This window comes from Chrysoperla carnea, chromosome 3 (genome assembly GCF_905475395.1).
Source record: "Chrysoperla carnea chromosome 3, inChrCarn1.1, whole genome shotgun sequence".
Taxonomy (NCBI): Eukaryota; Metazoa; Arthropoda; class Insecta; order Neuroptera; family Chrysopidae; genus Chrysoperla; species Chrysoperla carnea.
Window position 1 is genome coordinate 78095662 of NC_058339.1, and position 17711 is coordinate 78113372.

Sequence of the window (17711 nt, forward strand, 5' to 3'; positions counted from 1 at the left end):
GAAAATGTGGTGAGAATTCTTAGAAATATGTCAGCTTCATATTTTCTAAAATCAATATGCGTATTAATAAAAAATATTGTATTGAAAATTGAAATGTTACGTATATTTTCTCTGCAATTTATATCGACCTTGTATTGTAATACAAATGCAGTGTATAAAAAAATGCCGCGTATATACTCATATTTAATCGTTTTTGTACACCTATATACAAAAGAAAAATGTTTCCAACAAAAGTTGTTTGTACAGTTGTACTTAAAAAATATATCCATGAGCATACCCAGATTTTGATCTAAGGGTGGAAGGGGGGCGGGGGGAGTTAATGCCAAAATCTCTCCAAAATATTACTAAATACAGCGCTTTGCATAGAATTTCGGCGATACCATTTAAAATGAACTAGTTTTTGAATTTTTTATGTCTTTTATGCAACAAACAAATTCAAATTCCGAAGCAAAAAGTTGTTAGCAATTTTTTAAATTTTTTTAAAGGGTATATTATTTTTCAAAAGGGTTAAGAAAATAATTGCAAAAAATCGATAATAATTTTTGTCGTCTCAAATTTTAGTTCAAAAGTAATTTTGAACTAAATCATTTTTTAAGACCAATTTTATAGACAGTTTCTTAAAAACTGTAAAATTCTTAAAAACTGTTTATAAAACCTAGACAAAATTTTTCGAGTTAACCGATTAAATCAAAAAAATACACGTGAAAATAAAATATATTACAAAAATTTTGTTGCAATTTGCATAAAAATCAATATTAATGATATTAGGCCTCCAACAAGTGAAATTAACAAATTAAAAAAACTCCTGAAAAATGCGATTTTCTCCTTTTACAGCTCTCTCCAAACTGAATCGAATTTCTTGAAACATAGCTAAGATCACTCTCGATTAAATTACCTTTAAAAAAGTCAAAATCGGTTCATCCGTTTAGCACAATCTACGATGCCATAGACAGGCACGCACACACACACACATAGTGGTCAAACTTATAACAACCCTCTTTTTGTGCCCGAGGTTAAAATGACATCATTTGACAACTTAACGTGTAGTTTTCAAAAGACTACCTAAAATATTCTCTCAGAAAAAAATCAAGTTAAGTTTGCTAAAAATACCTACCTTCAAGTTCTAATAACGTTTAACTTCAATGTAATATTAATCTGTATAAACTTCTAAAAAATAAAAGAAAAGCTTTTGGAAAATCGCGTATTATCAGTCAATTTTGAAGGTTGATTGTTGCTATCACCCTTGGTTTTTCGACATTTTTTTAAAGGGGTGTACAAAGAGTCGACTTTTTGTTATAATTGGAATTAATTATATTTCTACCTAAAATCAAAGCCCAAAAAAGTAAAATTTCGAACGGCCGAAGTTTTCACCCCTTCAAAATTTGTGCCGCAAATTTTAATCTACTAATTTTAAGTAGTATAACACCAAAACATAATACTGTAAGATATATAAATTTGAATAAATTAATTATATGAATCTAGTTAACAAAATTTTTGTTTCAAAAGCATGTACTTAAGTTATTATGAAAATATGACAAATTAAGTAAGTTAAACAGAAATATAAGTACACACCGATAACGTATTTTGATAACGATGAGAAATAATTTATTTTTTATTTTTAAAACATAAATTGTTTACAAAAACAGCGATAAACAAATTTTACTCACATTACGCGGTGAAATTTAAAAATACGTAAAAACATAGATAGCGTTACTTTTTAGTAATCATTCTCTATTTACATTTGAACGGCTTTCATTTGAGGAAGATATATTCAGATATATTGAAAATAGTTTTTGAGAGATTTGGCAAAGAAAAAATTATGGAATCTGAAACAACGGCACGTCCGATAATTCGAATTGAAATACAAAATGATATTGCGAATAATCAAATGGACGTAGATACTGCGGGTGAAATCGAAGATGGTGAAGTGAGTGGTGAAGATAAAAACTCAGAAGATTGCGATGATGAAAATAAAAAAATGGATGTAGTCAATTCTAAAACAGCCAATGTGGTAAGTCAAAAAAAAAACTTTTTCCTAAATAAAATTTTATGTTAAACATGATTATTTTGTAGGGTAGTAAATGGTGGAATAAGGAAGGTGGATTTTCTACAGGGTTTGATATTTTCTCGAAGAATGAACAAGAGAAATTAACAGTTCGAGCACGACGATTTGGAATTCACCCGAATGAATCGAAAGCTATTACTGATGCAGAGTTACAAGAGTTGTATGATAGTTTGAATATAACACCTGGTGATGAGAAAATGGTTCGATTTGATGCTTTACATATGCGTGGTGTCGAAGAAATGAGTACGAAAGATGTGTTTGGATATTTTAGCTTATATGCGCCATCCTCAATTGAATGGATCAATGATTATTCTTGTAAGTGTTAATTAAGGAGATTCAAGGCTATAATTACTTAGCACCTCAGAAGTTGTGATATCCTTTTAATCCAGAATCTATTCAAAGATATACGGGTAAATTTTTACTTTAGCTACTTTTCTTAAAAAAGCTCCTAGAACGTCATATAGATTTCGAATCCGTTGTCGGAGCTGGTGAAAAATTAATAGTTTTTCATTAATTAACGAAAATAGTTACACATTTTCAGTGTCAATAAAAGTTATTTTGTCGTGATTAAAAGGAATAAATGGATTAATTTAACTAATTACCTTATTTGTTAGTAAATATGCTTAAAATATACAAACAATATTACTAATCGCGAACATTTAATATTTCAAAATTGTACTTAATTAGTAGTTATGGTGCCCATTTTAAAACATCTTGAAGATACAGCATTAAATTTGAAATATGCATTCGCACGCGATTTTAAATACGTTACCCTGATTGTATTATTTTTGTGATCCACTGATTGACCATGCCTTTAGTGGGGTCGAGTTAGCACGGGTCTGCTTTTTTCCTTTTGGTTAAATTTATTAAAAGTAAACCCGCGGACCCGTACTAACTCGACTCAATAAGGGCATGGTCAACACGTGGATGGGCGTTTGAACGAAATCACAGGATTATCGAAAAACCTAAAAAACCTGCAGACTTTTGCCAACTCGATTCCATTAAAAGCATGCCTAACCCGTGGATCAGTGAATGAACGTAATCTCAGGGGTAAACAAAAAGCGAAAAATCACATAGGCCGGTGTTTACTCAACTCCATTAAAGGTAAGACCAATCCGCGGTACAGTGAATGATCGCCAACTTGCGTTCACTCGAAAACTTACGTCGATTGCGCCGGCACCAACACGGTGTTCCGTGTAGCAATGCGCATCATTCACTTTATATTTGAATGGATGTTTTTTATTTTCTTAAATATGGTTTCGTAAGCCATAAACTTTAATAATTATTTTAAAATATCGATAATTAAACATATTTTCGGTGCAGGTAACGTTGTTTGGCAGGATAATGTATCAGCTTCCAGAGCTTTACACGGTTTATCAAAACGCATCAATGGATTCGACTTCACAGACGAAGAAAATCCATTTGTTCCCAAAGAACCAGAAGATCCAGAAGCCGCAGAAGAAGAGGAAAAGGCACTAAACTCTCGTAAAGGACGTAGTATATTATTAATCTCGCAAGAAGATGAAGCAAATAATGCAGTAAACAACGAAGATTGGGAATCTGAAGAACCAATTGACATAACCGAAATTTCTATACCAATTCCACCTGGATATTGGCGATATGGACAACCACATCCAAAAGCCAAATCAATACTCTTACGTTTTGCTTTCAAAACGGATAAAAAACCGTTTAAAGCCGAAAAATTAAGTGAATATTACAAAAAATATGGTAATCCAAATTTTGGAGGTATGAAAGGTTTAATATCACAAAGTCGTAAACGGCAGCTTAAAGGAGGACTTACAGAACGACAAGTATTAGTCGCAGACGATATAGATATTGATCCCACGGGTAAAAATCCTTGGGGTACGTTAGCTGAACGATGGAGTAACGAAGATCGAGGTGTTGTATTTAACGAACCAAAAGAAATAATTCGTGAACCATTTAAAGAACAACGAATAATCATCACAAATAAATCATTACAAGAACGAATTGGAGTTAAACGGCGAATATCTCAGACTAATTCACTCGACGACGAATCAGAAACAGTTGAAAGTAGCGAACCAAAACGGAAGAAAGTACCGCGTATGCGAATGTATGCGGATGAAGAGCAAGAGCGAATAAACCGTTTAAAAACACTTAAAAAAATGTCCCAAACAAAGAAAGTCGAAGTTATTGATAAACAAATTGTTCGTGAACAGTTTCATTCACGAACTGTTCTTGAAAATAACACAGATTTACGTAATCGATTGTTACAAACGGATAAACGCCGATTACCTGAAATAACAGTACGAGTGCCACAAACAATAATCGAAGATAAACGATCAATTAGTCACAGATTCGAAAATCGATTAGGGAGTAAAGTAACCAAAAACACTTTTCGATCCTCATCACAATACGAAGATGATCGCGTTCATTATCGAATATCCGAACGAGTTTACCAATCCGAAGAGGAAGATTTACTCGAGGAAGATGATTATATTCCAGATACTCGACAACGAAGTACAGTGAAAGTAGTTGTCCGAAATCGACCAGAACCAAAAATACAATCGACAATATCTCGTGGTACATCTTCATCGCGAAGGAGTGGTGAATCGCGATCATGGCGAATGTCGGATCGTGAACAATTCCGATCAAAGCGTTATGAAGACGAGCGAGATCGTCGATCATCAGATTTACGTAGTAAAATTAGTGATTCAAAAAGTCGTTCAAGTAAACTGTTACGTATTAAAAAAGAACCAAGTTCTGATTCAAGTGAATCTTCAGATTCAGAATCGGAATCATCTAGTTCGGAGTCAGGGAGTTCCTCGTCGGATTCCGATTCGTCTAGTGATGAACCACAACCTAAAAAACATACAAGTGTTTTGAAAAAAACAGCGTTACCAGTGATTAAAAGTGATAAAAAATTGTTGGCTGGTGCTAAAGACACGTTACGAATAGAAGTTCATAATGATAGTTATAAGAAAACTTGATTTTATTTTGGAATATTTTTAGACCAGTTTTACAACGATCCATTTTATTGTTTTATGATGGATCGATCCAATGTTTTATTTAAATCGTGTATTATAGAAAGTATAAATATTCTTTGTATATGGATGTTTAAAATAAAAGTATACTAATTTTTTGTTTTATATATTTTCTTGAATTTTATTCGTTGCTAAACACACCTCATAGTTTTAACAAGTATCCAAATAAGCAATGTCCACTCAGCTTGATCACAAATTTGAAATTAATAATACCTAAAAAATGCAATAGAAAAGGTCGCAAAAAGGGTCATTTGTTTCCTCTCGATTTACCATTTCAAACATCATCCATATTAACTTTCGTTCGTCGAAATAGCTACAAGCGGCTCAGAGTATGACCTATCAAATGATATATTTTATTAACCACGTGTGCTTGCTTCTCTGGTATAAAGTCTTAAGATTGCATTGTTTAAAAATATTGCTATTCTCGGAAATACTACTATACAAGGTGATTTAGTGGCAGAAGAGAAGGTATCTCAAGTAAACATTACAATTTATAACAAAAATCAGTTGAATAAACCGACCTCAGTAACTAGAAAGTACCAGATATCAGGGAGCGTTCCACTAAACAATAATCATGTTCAAGTCTATATTTTTAGTTTAACTAAGAAAAATTGAATTAAGTATCTCCAAAATCCGTGACTAGGACCTGAAAAAAGAATAGGAAAAGATCGAAAACATTCAGGGCACGATTTTACTTGCACGAGAGGACTGAAAAATCGATCCGTATAGAGACGATACGGATCGTATGAAATAATGTAAAACTTCCTAAATGAGTTTAAATTTTACACACATAACTAGAATTACCATAAAAATTTGTATAAAGTAGCCCCTTGCGTGTAAATCCTCAAATATTTTTTAAAGCAGCTCAAGCATATAAAAATGGTCTAAATAGGCCTATCCAAGTCATGCATTCATCTACGTAGGTACTATACATTTCGTACAGTGCATTTCCGTACAGTGAGAGGTGTGCCCAAAATCTGAGGATAAAAAAAAAAAAAAAAAAAACATTGCATATAGGGAAATTAATCAAAAAAACATACATAGAATGTCAAATTTTCATATCACAAAATGTTTTACATAAAACATCGTGATTTCACTGAACTTTTTCGTTTTTTGACTTAAAAAATACTTATCACGTATCACTTCACATTTTTTCTTACGAATCTACAATGACAAGTATGACAACAACACTTTGTTTTGACATTTTCATACGTCGCTATGATGGATTTGACGACCTAAGCAATTAATTTGCCAATTCAATTAAGATGTTGGCACACTTCAAATCGTTTGACGCTCAGGCCATGTACTTAATGGTCTAAGGTACTATATCATAGCATCAAAACTTTCAGATTTGCGTTTTGGGCCACGGTTTTGTAAATTGAATTCCTTCGTAGATCTCGCTTTCTACAATTAGCCTTTTTCCTCTGAAGGTTAAAAAGGCTAATTAAAGCATTAATTTTTTAAATAATACTAATAAAAATTTTTAACTAACTACATATGATAAATCATAGAAATTATCATATTATCATTAAATCCGGACATACAATTATTAATAATTCCAGGCCTTTTTCCTCTGAAGATTAAAAAAAGATCCGCTAGATGGCAACACGGGGGGGGGGGGTACAAATATATCCTGCTATCTAGAGGATCTTTTTTTAATCTTGAGAGGAAAAAGGCTAATTTCACCCAATAGTTTTGCAGTTCTGTTTCATTACCAATTTTTACTTACCTGTCTCGCCAGATCTAAATTAATTTAAAATCCTACATTATGAAGAAAAAGGGATAAAAATATTCTACGATTCGGTATTCTCTTTTTTTTTAAATTTTATTTTACAATAAAATGAAATGCACATTTTAATAAAATATATTAAACAAAATTATTACATTGAATTTTTTTACAACTTGGAAGGGTTCAAACTAGTTACACTATATTTTATTTGGGAAGATGTACAAATTTTTTTAATTTAAAATAAATTGTTTTCTCTTTTAAATTCTACTTGAAATCATTTATCAATAATGCCTATATTTATATAAATACATTCTCATCTGTTTTAAATACTCAAATCAAAGTGAATCAAATAATTTTTCCAGCCTTTCAAAATAGTTGAATAATTAGTCAAAATGATTCCAAATATTAGTTTGAAATTTAGAGTCGATTTATATAGTTATAATATTACAGTTGAAAAGTAAAAAAGAGTGTCGTTTTGAAAATTCCTGCATTAAAATTTTTCATTGTTAAGGTCCGTTGCACGTGTTAAATGTTAAGGCTGTTGTTTTGCTATGGGCATAGTGTTAGAATTTGGAAGGATTTGTTCTGAGTTAAAAAAAAAATTATTGACCGTTTTATTGTTAAGATATAATAATGCAAAGTTAAACCATTCTCCTGTTGAACAAAATCAACTATAGTTGGGTGGTACAGTATTAAACAAAAATTATACCTTATTTGACTACAAGCTTATATATTCTTACCTCGCATATAATCCAAAACTTGTTGGCAATATTATAACAAGACAACAGCCTTAAAGTCGTAAAAACATAGAACAGATTAATCACAGTAATGGAACAAGTGACCTTTCATTTAGGTTTCCAGCCAATGAGATTTTGAATATGATCGTTATTAAAAATTATAGATGAGAACTTTTGCAACAAATGATTCTCGTTTTATCAGAAAGAATATATAATAATATAAAGTGTGTCACAATTTATGTTCACGCTGCATGTATGTTCCATTATATTCCAAAAGAGTATTAAATGGGTTGTTCATTCCTCCGTGACCCTGCCATCCGTAAACAATAAAATTTACTGTTTCATAATTAAAATAATTGCGCATGGACACCACATTCCAAAAACCTTTGGAAAATTATTGCTTGTTCATTTCTTGTCGATAAATAATAATAAAAATCCGGGTAATGTACGATTTTTTTAGCTCTATTTTATTTTGTTAATTCATATATTTTCGAAATAATATTGGTAGTGCATTGTCAAAATTACAATTCTATCGATATTATCGGAGTAATCAACATTCAATTATTACGGGTGCCGAGGTCACGGAGGTTTTCATGTATGAACAAGTTCCTTCAATATTCCATAGTTACATTCAAGTAACTCAACAATGATTAATTTTTTTTTCTGAAATCTGATGTAGTTTATTTTCTTTGTTTTAAAGACCAAAATATTTTTGGGTTCATGAAAAAATAAGGGTAATTAAACAATATTTAAAAAAAAAATGATTGTTCTTAAAAATACATTTAATAAAATTATTTGTTCACAAAAAAAAAAATTTTAAAATCGCATTCACTAAAATACCTTTTTATTTCGATTCATTTTCCATATCATTTACATAAAATTAATATTCTTGTTTGTAATAAGCATTTACAAAATTATTTGGTTGTATTTAATTATTTTATACTATCTTTTTTTTTTTAACCAAAAAGTAGATTTACTCTACAAATTTTATACGAAAAATTATAATCTAAATAATCTAATTATCATCGAAGAAGTTTCGGAAATGAACGGAGAATATTGATAATTTCACAAGAAGGCATGGTTGTAAATATTTCAGTTCCGATTGAGGGCTTATTATTTTGAAATAAGTTCATTCATATTCAAAAGAATTTGATTTTCATATTTTTTGGATCATTGGAATCAAATTATTTGAACACATTTTTTTTCTAAAATTGTCTACCTCATGATCATTTTCTAAACCTGATTTTTCCCACTTCTAGATTAAAATTAGTCTCAAAAATGAATTATATTAAGATTTCGTGTAAATATGGGTTTTCCTATTTCTTAAAATCAAAACTTACCTTTACGGTTCGTTGTAATTCAGTGGAAGGTACCACTGGTTACGTTTTCTTTTGAAATAATAAATTTTAAAATATTATCCGTTCATTTTTTGGGAGTAATAAATTGTTTAATAGTTATACAATTAAGGCAGACTACACTCAAAAACATTAGTTTGTTGGTAGAATTATCTAAACTCGACGACTTCAAGTCTCCTTAAATTTGCTGCAAACAATTTAGAATTGTACGCAGAGTCATCTTGAAAAGAAGATCGCACGAGGTGAAATAGGTAAGGTCTTGGGAGAAGTATGCTAATTTATCCATCTGTGAACCTAAAAAGCTGCGGTACTGGGATTATTTAATTCACCCAGTATTATAGTATAAGAATGGCAACGTCACGAAAGAGTTGATTTCAAGACGGCCTAGTTTTGGATTAAGTTGCAAAAGTTATAAATAAGGACATTTAATGATACTAAATTTAATATTTTTATCGAATTATTTTTCATGCCCTTTTAGCAATATAAATTATATTTGCTAAACGGTTTTACCGATGGTAAAACCGCGCCAGATATTTATATTATTACTTTTTTTAAATTTATTAATTTAGTTTCATAGAATGTAATTTTAATTTACCAGTTAGAATTTCTGTTGCTTTGCTAGCGCGAATTCATAATTAATTAACGCAACAATTCTCAGATGCAAGACGTACTCAAGAAGGAAAGAAATATCCGAAATTAAGTCATCTTAAAATAAACTCTCGAAAACGTTGCCAGCTTTCGTATCATTAGGTGGCTGAAAAATTTACTGAAGATATCGAATTGTGAATCGTGTGTAATCTGCCAACTACAAAATTTAAGATTAAAGAGTAAATCGTTATAGAGTCAAAAAGAATGAAAAACAATGTGCGTATCGATAATTAATTAATAATATGAAATCTACAACAATATATTTATAATTTTAACTCACTTTTAATCTTTTTTTCTGGTATTTTTTTATATAACAATTTTTTTTTAAATACAACATTGATTTGAACCACCATAGAGGTAATAACAAACAACCGATTGATAATTTGTTGTTTTTTCAATAAATGTAAACTTTATTTTTTGTATTTTTTTTTTTGTTTTTTATAATAAGTACATTTAATAATATATTATTTTGTTATAATTAATTATAATCCTCAACACAATATTAATAATATTGAGTTTAAAATACTGTGTTTATATTATTTGTTTAAAATTATACAAAAAAAAAAAATTATAAGAAAAATAATACATTCAAATTAATTTTCTTCTCAAGGTCACATTTTTAAAACATAAATAGTTGGGTGTCTGTGAAATAAAACCGAATTGAAAAAACACAAAATTTCTATAAAAAAGCATTAAAATTTTAAACGCTGGACGCAGTTGCTCTGTGACCATGACGTAAGTTGGCTCTGTAAACAAATGGGTTAATATTTTGTATGATAATTGTTTAGAATTTAAACTTTTTAGTTTAAACAGTCGTATCGTATGACATAATAACATGGGGGTAACTATTTCATGTTGTTAAAAAACAGATTAAAGCAATTGAAAACTTGGAGTTGGATTTTAAAATTTATTTTGTTATTTAACGAACTAAAACTAACATTTTTCGACTACTGTTTGCCTATCTAGCTATCTCAATAGTTGATCCTTTGGTCATTCCCGATTTTCCAATATCATTGATCAAACTATTAATACAGATTAAACCCATATTAAAAAAAGTTAGAATTTTTAGTCGCTTTTTATGTGGGATTTTGAATGAGATTTCAAAAATTATACATTAAACCATCAATCGAACCCGATTCTTGTATTCTTTGGGTCTAAATTACATTATGTACTGACTTTTAGCGAAATTGAAGACAAAAAATTGTTCTCGATTTTTCACAATTTTCTTAAGGGTTAAGAAAGGGTTCCGACATTTCGAGATCGGATTTGGGAAATTTATAAAACATAATTTAAAATACGTAGATAATGGCCCATTGTTTCTAAGTAAAAACTTGCAATTTAAAGATATTGATTTGTTAAACTCATGTTTGAGGAAAGACTTGAAAATTCTTTTCTTTTGGATAACTCGTAAGTTTTTTTTAAATTTATAAAAATTGTAAAATGGGGTGTAATGTTTGGAATATCTACGGATTAAAAAATAATTACGCAATTCTAAAAGAATTGCATTATTACCTGAGCTTAAATTATTTTTGAATGTACCATTTCTTTAGTACCATGCTAATAATAGACTCATTTATTGTTGACCTTTCATAATATTTATTATAAAATAAAATTAAAAAAAAAAAGACTGGTAACAACTAGTGATGTGACGAATGCTGTATATTTTATATTTATATTTATCTACGCCAATATTTGTATTTATATACTCCAATCTCGAATGCGAATGTTGACTATCAAATGAAGCGCGTGCAAATTGTTAGACAGGTTTGACATTTCGTATCAGCCTTGTTTAAACCGAATACAGCTGAGCCGATATAGATAGAATGCATAAAGTTAGTCAGATACATGTCATTCGAAAATATTTGTTTTGATTTGTAAAAAGTGACAAAGAGATATAAAAACATGAGTAAAGCATATGTTTGCGAATTTTGGACTTATTTCACAATTTATGACGCAGAAATTGTAAAATGCAAGTTGTGTGATAATAATATAAGTACCTGGATGACTGTATCGGCATTTTTTTAGTTAAAACACACATATTTTATCACTAATAAGAATAGTTTAAAATGCCTCCACACAAATAACAATTTTAATATACCAGTAAACTACTTTATTTCGTTTACTACGATATACGTATATATCACAACTATCAACCAAAAAAGACAAAGCCAGATGGACTTCACACTATACAATATATAGGTAGCGAACCACGTGCAATTTATAGCCTCGCCAAAAGATATCAGGAAGAGTCATATTTATTATTACATATTATAGTTTTCTTAAAAGTAAACCTAGCTAGATAGATTTTTCGCACCCCGAAACCCCCTGCATGATAAATTTCATGAAAATCGTTGGAACCATTTCCGAGATTACTGATATATAATACAATAATTGTTCGTCTAAATATACAAGATTTCATTTTGCTTGTCAAGTACATTCGCCAAACATTTGCATCGTTCCTTGTGAATACAAATGCGAATGTAAAAAGTTATGCGAATGCGAATATTCGTCACATCACTAAAGAACGCAAACTGACTGACATTCATATCATTTTTCTAAAATATTTTTTTATTTGCACTTATGAATTATGTACATCTTTTTTCTAATGATAGAACGTCCACACACATTGTTCACAAAACATTTGTTTCTTTTATTTATTTATTTAAATTCCTGAATTTTTCGAACATATTTTACATAATTGTTTTGTTCATTTTTACCTATGTAATAATTATACTATAAATACATTTCAAAAATTATGATTTAATTACGATTGTAATTAATTCTATTCATTATTTGATTGAGAAAATATTAAATTGGAAAAACTGATAAAAATTAACTTGTTTTTGAAATGCATTTTGTGTAATTTTTCATTTAGATGCTTGTAATAACTTTTTTTAACACTAGATGGTAATTATTAGAGAGAAATACATAATGGCGGCACCAATCTTTTAGACATTTTTCATTGTATCTCTAATTAACGCGATAGTATAGTATAAAAATTTAATTATTTTATTTTCTAGTCAATAAATTAAAAAAAGCTATTTTACATTAAATCATATTAAAATGTTTTTTTTTTTTTTTTTTGATTGTTTATACACTTTTTACGCCCAGGTATTTAATAAAAACATTTTTTTTTCGGAAGTGAATCAAATGTTTTGAAATTTGTATGGACAAAGTATTTATCCTTTTATTAAACTTATTTAAAAGTTTAAATAATGCTGCGTGTCAGCGTTATATTTTTGAGATGATGGAGAAAATCCGTAAAAAACATCCAAAAATGTGAAATTATAATATCTTGAATGCATTAGAATTGATTAATCATTAATCCAACTTAAATATTTAGATGGAAGCGCTATTGGCGAGAGTAAATGAAAGCACTGTTTAATTATCTATCACGACATATAGTCGCACCATTTAGGTACTTAATTTGAAAGGTTGTTACTTCATAATACAAATGACTTCCGATTTGATTCTATATAAGGCTTTTTTACTTTCTTTTTGAAAAGTGTATAAACTATACAAATATTACCCATTGATGAAATCATACTGTTTTATAAAAAGCATATGCAAAATCTCAAACGATTTTTGATGGTGCGCTTTTTAATTACCGCTATTAACAGTTCTGCAAAGTTTGAGATAGTGAATATTCTTCTTTTAATTAAATGAAAAATTCTTGATTTTCTTTTAACTTAAATGCAAAACCTTAAAAATTCTATTTTACTTAATATATTATTTAAAAAAAAATGAATTTATTTTATTTTTTAAAACTTACTAAATATAAAAAAAAGTATACAATGACTTAACAACACTTTCTCTTCCGTCTTACATGGCCTTTTTGTTTGTACCACAAATACTTTTCAAAATAATAACTAAAGAAATTTTCGATAATATTTTATTATTTTTAAACTTTATTTATTGTATAATTTTGTGTCTTTTAATTTGAAAATAACCCACACAATGTTTTATATATGGAAATTAATTTAATTTAAATGGAAGTAAAAAATCGATAGATTGTAAACTCGAATCAAAATTATGTAAAATTTGAAAAAAATTACGATATTGAAACCTCTTGAAAGTGTGAAAATGTTATATTTGATGTTTTAGAAATTTTTCAATAAAATGGTCTGGAAAAGTAATTTCAGCACAACTTGAGCCAAAGATAATTTAACTTTATTCAGGCTATTGGTTTCTTTTTAGTAAAAACATTACCTACAAAGAGTATAAAATAGAGGAGAAGCAGCTCATAAGAGCTAATGTAAAATCGTAGTATACGAGTTCCAACGCCTTTACCGAGTAAGGCTTTCAAACTTAATAGTTAATAGCAGTCCTTGATCGCCATAGACTCCATATGTCACTCACAACTATATTTCTGCTTCTCCTCTATCCTATCCTCTTTGATTATTTATAATAGTCTCGAACATTTTAAGGTAGTATTGCAGTTTCGAGGATAACAGTTAACTCAAAGTTTCATTAGTTAACAGTAAAAAAAAAAGAAAAATTATGCAAATTTACACATTCTCTTATGAGTGTCTCTGTTTAATAACGTTGGAAATTGATGACTTATTAAAAATTAGCACGGTTGATCTCAAAGAAAAAAACTGTTCAATAGATAGAACTCTAGAATCTCTTAAACATACACCGAAAACAAATTCTAAACGATTTACCGTATTGTTTTGATTAAATTTAATTATTTTTATCATAATTTAGTTTCTTCCTCTGTCTTAATCAGAAATATTAAGAATTTGATCAATAAAATATTGTATTGATTTTAATTTATTATAAATTTGTGTGTATCATTAGTTGTCAAAAACCAATTAAAAACCTTTGCTGATTTGATTAAACTGTTTTCCGCCTCGATACTGCTATACTACCTTAAGACTACAGAAATGATACTCATTGATTCTACAAATTTTCGTTTTTTGGATAATAATAATAAAATAAGATAAAACGACACGATTATATATAGTTTTTAAATCGACGAATCGAATTTGCTCCCATTTTATCAATTCGATCCATAGAAAATTCTACACTGTGATCCAATGAATGGATCTTCGATTCTACAATTCCATTCATAAATTTTTTTGAATATTAGAGAATATAAAATTGAGTCTACCATAAGCAATTAAAAATTCATAATACTTCATAATTTGTGGGTTGAGACATTTTTACAATTTTTCAAAATTCATAAAAAAAAGAAAGAAAGGGATAAAATTAAATGATTTATCCCCTCCCAATATAGTTAAATGTACACGTAAATGATTTTTCACAAATAAAATGAATATGTGTTCATTTTACTCCTGAAAAATAAAATCCTGAAATATTTTCAGGAGAACTGTTTGAGGTTATGACTATAATATTTTTTTAATAATGAAAGATATAATTCTAAAATGCTACTTTAACAGAGCACCGTAATCGTACAGTTTTAAAAGGAATTGATAGGACAAGGAGAGAGGGTTGTTTGTATATGGTATGGTATAAGGGAGGGGATAAAAACATTTAAAAATTGTACTTTATGTTTATTATTTATGTTTTTTTTCTTCAATAATTAAATATTATCAAACATATTTTTTTGTTTATTGATGTTCGGATAAACATCGAATTTTACGATTTTTCTGCATAAAATCGTTATGATTATTGGTAGTTGTATCATCATCACTGTATTTACGTTTTTTCTATTCGTTAATATAACGATCGTTAAAATTACCATGTTCTTGATTTGCCTTATGTTTGAATAATAACGTCTCTTCGAATATGTATTTTTTCAATGTTTCTTTTGGTAGATCGTCCAATTCCATTGAAAAACGGAAAGGTTCTTCTGCGACGGGCTGAAAACGAAATTTACAAAATGTAACATATTATGTTGTACCACTAGACTAGTTCCTAGCTCCCGAAAATTGATCGGAACTCTAATCTAGACGTTATACACATCGATTGCTAGAATCCCTCAGAAAAACATTCCTACTCCGATAATGTTCATTAACTCTTTTACGGTATTTTCCAAACTTGTTAAGAAATACGAAAAAAAATTTCATGACTATTTCCTATTTCGCTTTAAGGTATGTTTTGAGACAACGCAAGGTTGTAAAGGATCGTCCATTCGCCGCTGTTGTCACAAGAAAAACTGCCAGAACGCGAAGCATTTGGTAGACATTTGGAAAGCTTTTTCACTGCAAATATGCTTCAAGTGAATTTTTGACGTCCTATCCGGCAATGCGTTTCCGCAGTTTTACTTCGCTGACCCACATGTCACGGAAATCATCAAGCTAAATTGTAGAGTGAGGTTCAAAAAGTTGAGCGGAAGATACTTCATCAAAAATTTTCATTTTCGTGGGAAATAGACAAGCAATTTGTTAGTTCCCTATATTGTTAGTTCAACTTCAGGTAGGCCATTTTGTTGTGCTAAAATTAGGAATGTAATGTAAAAAAGTCTTACCTCATCAGCAGGATCATAATATTGTTCAAGATATGGATGTGATAGTGCCTCTTCAACACCAATACGTTTATTTGGATTAAATGTTAACATTTTATCTAATAAATCTAATGCTCTTGGATCAGCATTACCAAATAATTTACTCCATGGCACTTTTGGTTTAAATGGTAATGATTGTAAATAACCACGTGCTTTGTCATTTATTATACATTCTAAGTCCTCCTGCGATGGTGATCCTAGCACACTCAATATATGATTTAATTGATCCAAGTAATGTTTACCAGGGAATATGGGACGATTTGATAACATTTCTGCTAATATACATCCCACAGACCATATATCTATTGATTTTGTGTAACCCTATAGACAAAAATTTGAATTATAGCAGTATTTTAAATCATAGTATAGGGTGTTTTTTTTTTTAGAGATTTACATCTTGCTTGAGTGGTTGATGTAAGTCGGGACCAGGAGCCAACAATCTTGTAACCTAGTGAGGTTAAATTTGAAAAGTATGAAATATACTTAAATATTCTGATTTTGAGTAATATAAATTTTTTTTGAATCCCACTAGCTTTGGGTTACTCTTTTCAGTTTTGATGTTACTGTTTCGCTACAATTCAACTTGTGCTAAAAGACAGGGACCAGGACCCCACATTTTTGAAATATATTATATTGAGGTTAAATTTGACCAGAAATTTGAAAAGAATGACCCAAATTTAGTTGGATTACATACTTGGTTTACAAAAATTGGATATAATTGGAGTTTATAGAGCAAAATTAACTGAAATCATATTCAACATTAATGGCAAAAAATTATCTTTGCAATAAAGCCAGTTTTATTGATAATAAAAATATTTTTCTTTGTTTTATTTAAATTTAACTTGTGAACTTCTAAAAAAACACTCTTTACAGGCGTTTGTAACGTTTAGAATTGAATTACTTACTTTGGAATTAAGCATAATTTCTGGTGCTCGATACCATCGTGTTGCAACATACTCTGTTAAAAATCCCGTATGATCATGATCAGGATCAGCTACTCGTGCTAATCCAAAGTCACAAATCTACAATAAAAAATCCATAAAGTTAACAAAGGTCTAATTGTAATTATTTGATCTTTAAATCACATGTTGTGTTTAATAATTATTATAATTTTACCTTTAAATCACATGTTGTGTTTAATAGAAGATTTGAAGGTTTAAGATCTCGATGTAGAACATTTGCTGAATGTATATATTTCAAACCTCGAAGAATTTGATATAGAAAGTAACAAATATGGTCATTACTTAGTCTCTGAAAATAAAGAAAAAGAACCAAATTAATATTATGTACTGTGATATTAGTCTAATAAAATTCAATAGAATATCATGGTAATAAAGAATTTTCCGCCGTTGTTTATTAGGTTGCAAACACTTTGTAAAAAAAAGTCCACCTCTGAGGTGCGAGCCCCCTTTTGGGGGTTTTACTCAGTTTTTTACAAATAACAAAAAAACTATGTAACTATGTATAAAAAAAATAAATTATAAGTTCTAGCTGATGTATTGGCACACATTTTCGACTTTCTAGCTTCAAAATTGACCGAGAAATGCTAATTTTAAAATGAAATTTTTGTTGCTCATTCAATCAAATGAAAAAATATCCATCTTGTTAACCGATAAATATAAATAAAAAAATTTAAATGTAAAAGTTATTCTTTATAAAAAAATTAATAACTTTTATTTGAAGCA

General features: G+C 29.2%; 2 protein-coding genes across 2 annotated transcripts in view; one reads left to right on the plus strand and one right to left on the minus strand.

The window, feature by feature from the left end:
• Nucleotides 1–1755: 1755 nt before the first annotated feature.
• On the plus strand, nucleotides 1756–5117 carry LOC123295786 (nuclear cap-binding protein subunit 3-like). The gene is made up of 3 exons (XM_044877244.1): nucleotides 1756–2011; nucleotides 2074–2380; nucleotides 3389–5117. The coding sequence occupies exons 1-3, from the start codon at nucleotides 1820–1822 to the stop codon at nucleotides 5032–5034; spliced, it is 2145 nt and encodes a 714-aa protein (XP_044733179.1). The 5' UTR covers nucleotides 1756–1819; the 3' UTR covers nucleotides 5035–5117.
• A 9949-nt stretch (nucleotides 5118–15066) lies between these two features.
• Nucleotides 15067–17711, minus strand: part of LOC123295787 (mitogen-activated protein kinase 1) — a 208225-nt gene continuing 205580 nt past the window's right edge. Inside the window, exons 4-7 of the mRNA XM_044877245.1 lie at nucleotides 17143–17277; nucleotides 16932–17048; nucleotides 15991–16347; nucleotides 15067–15382 (exon numbers count right to left, since the gene is read on the minus strand). Of these exons, the coding sequence (XP_044733180.1) occupies nucleotides 15230–15382; nucleotides 15991–16347; nucleotides 16932–17048; nucleotides 17143–17277 (762 nt within the window). The 3' untranslated portion in view covers nucleotides 15067–15229. The remainder of the gene's footprint in view (nucleotides 15383–15990; nucleotides 16348–16931; nucleotides 17049–17142; nucleotides 17278–17711) is intronic.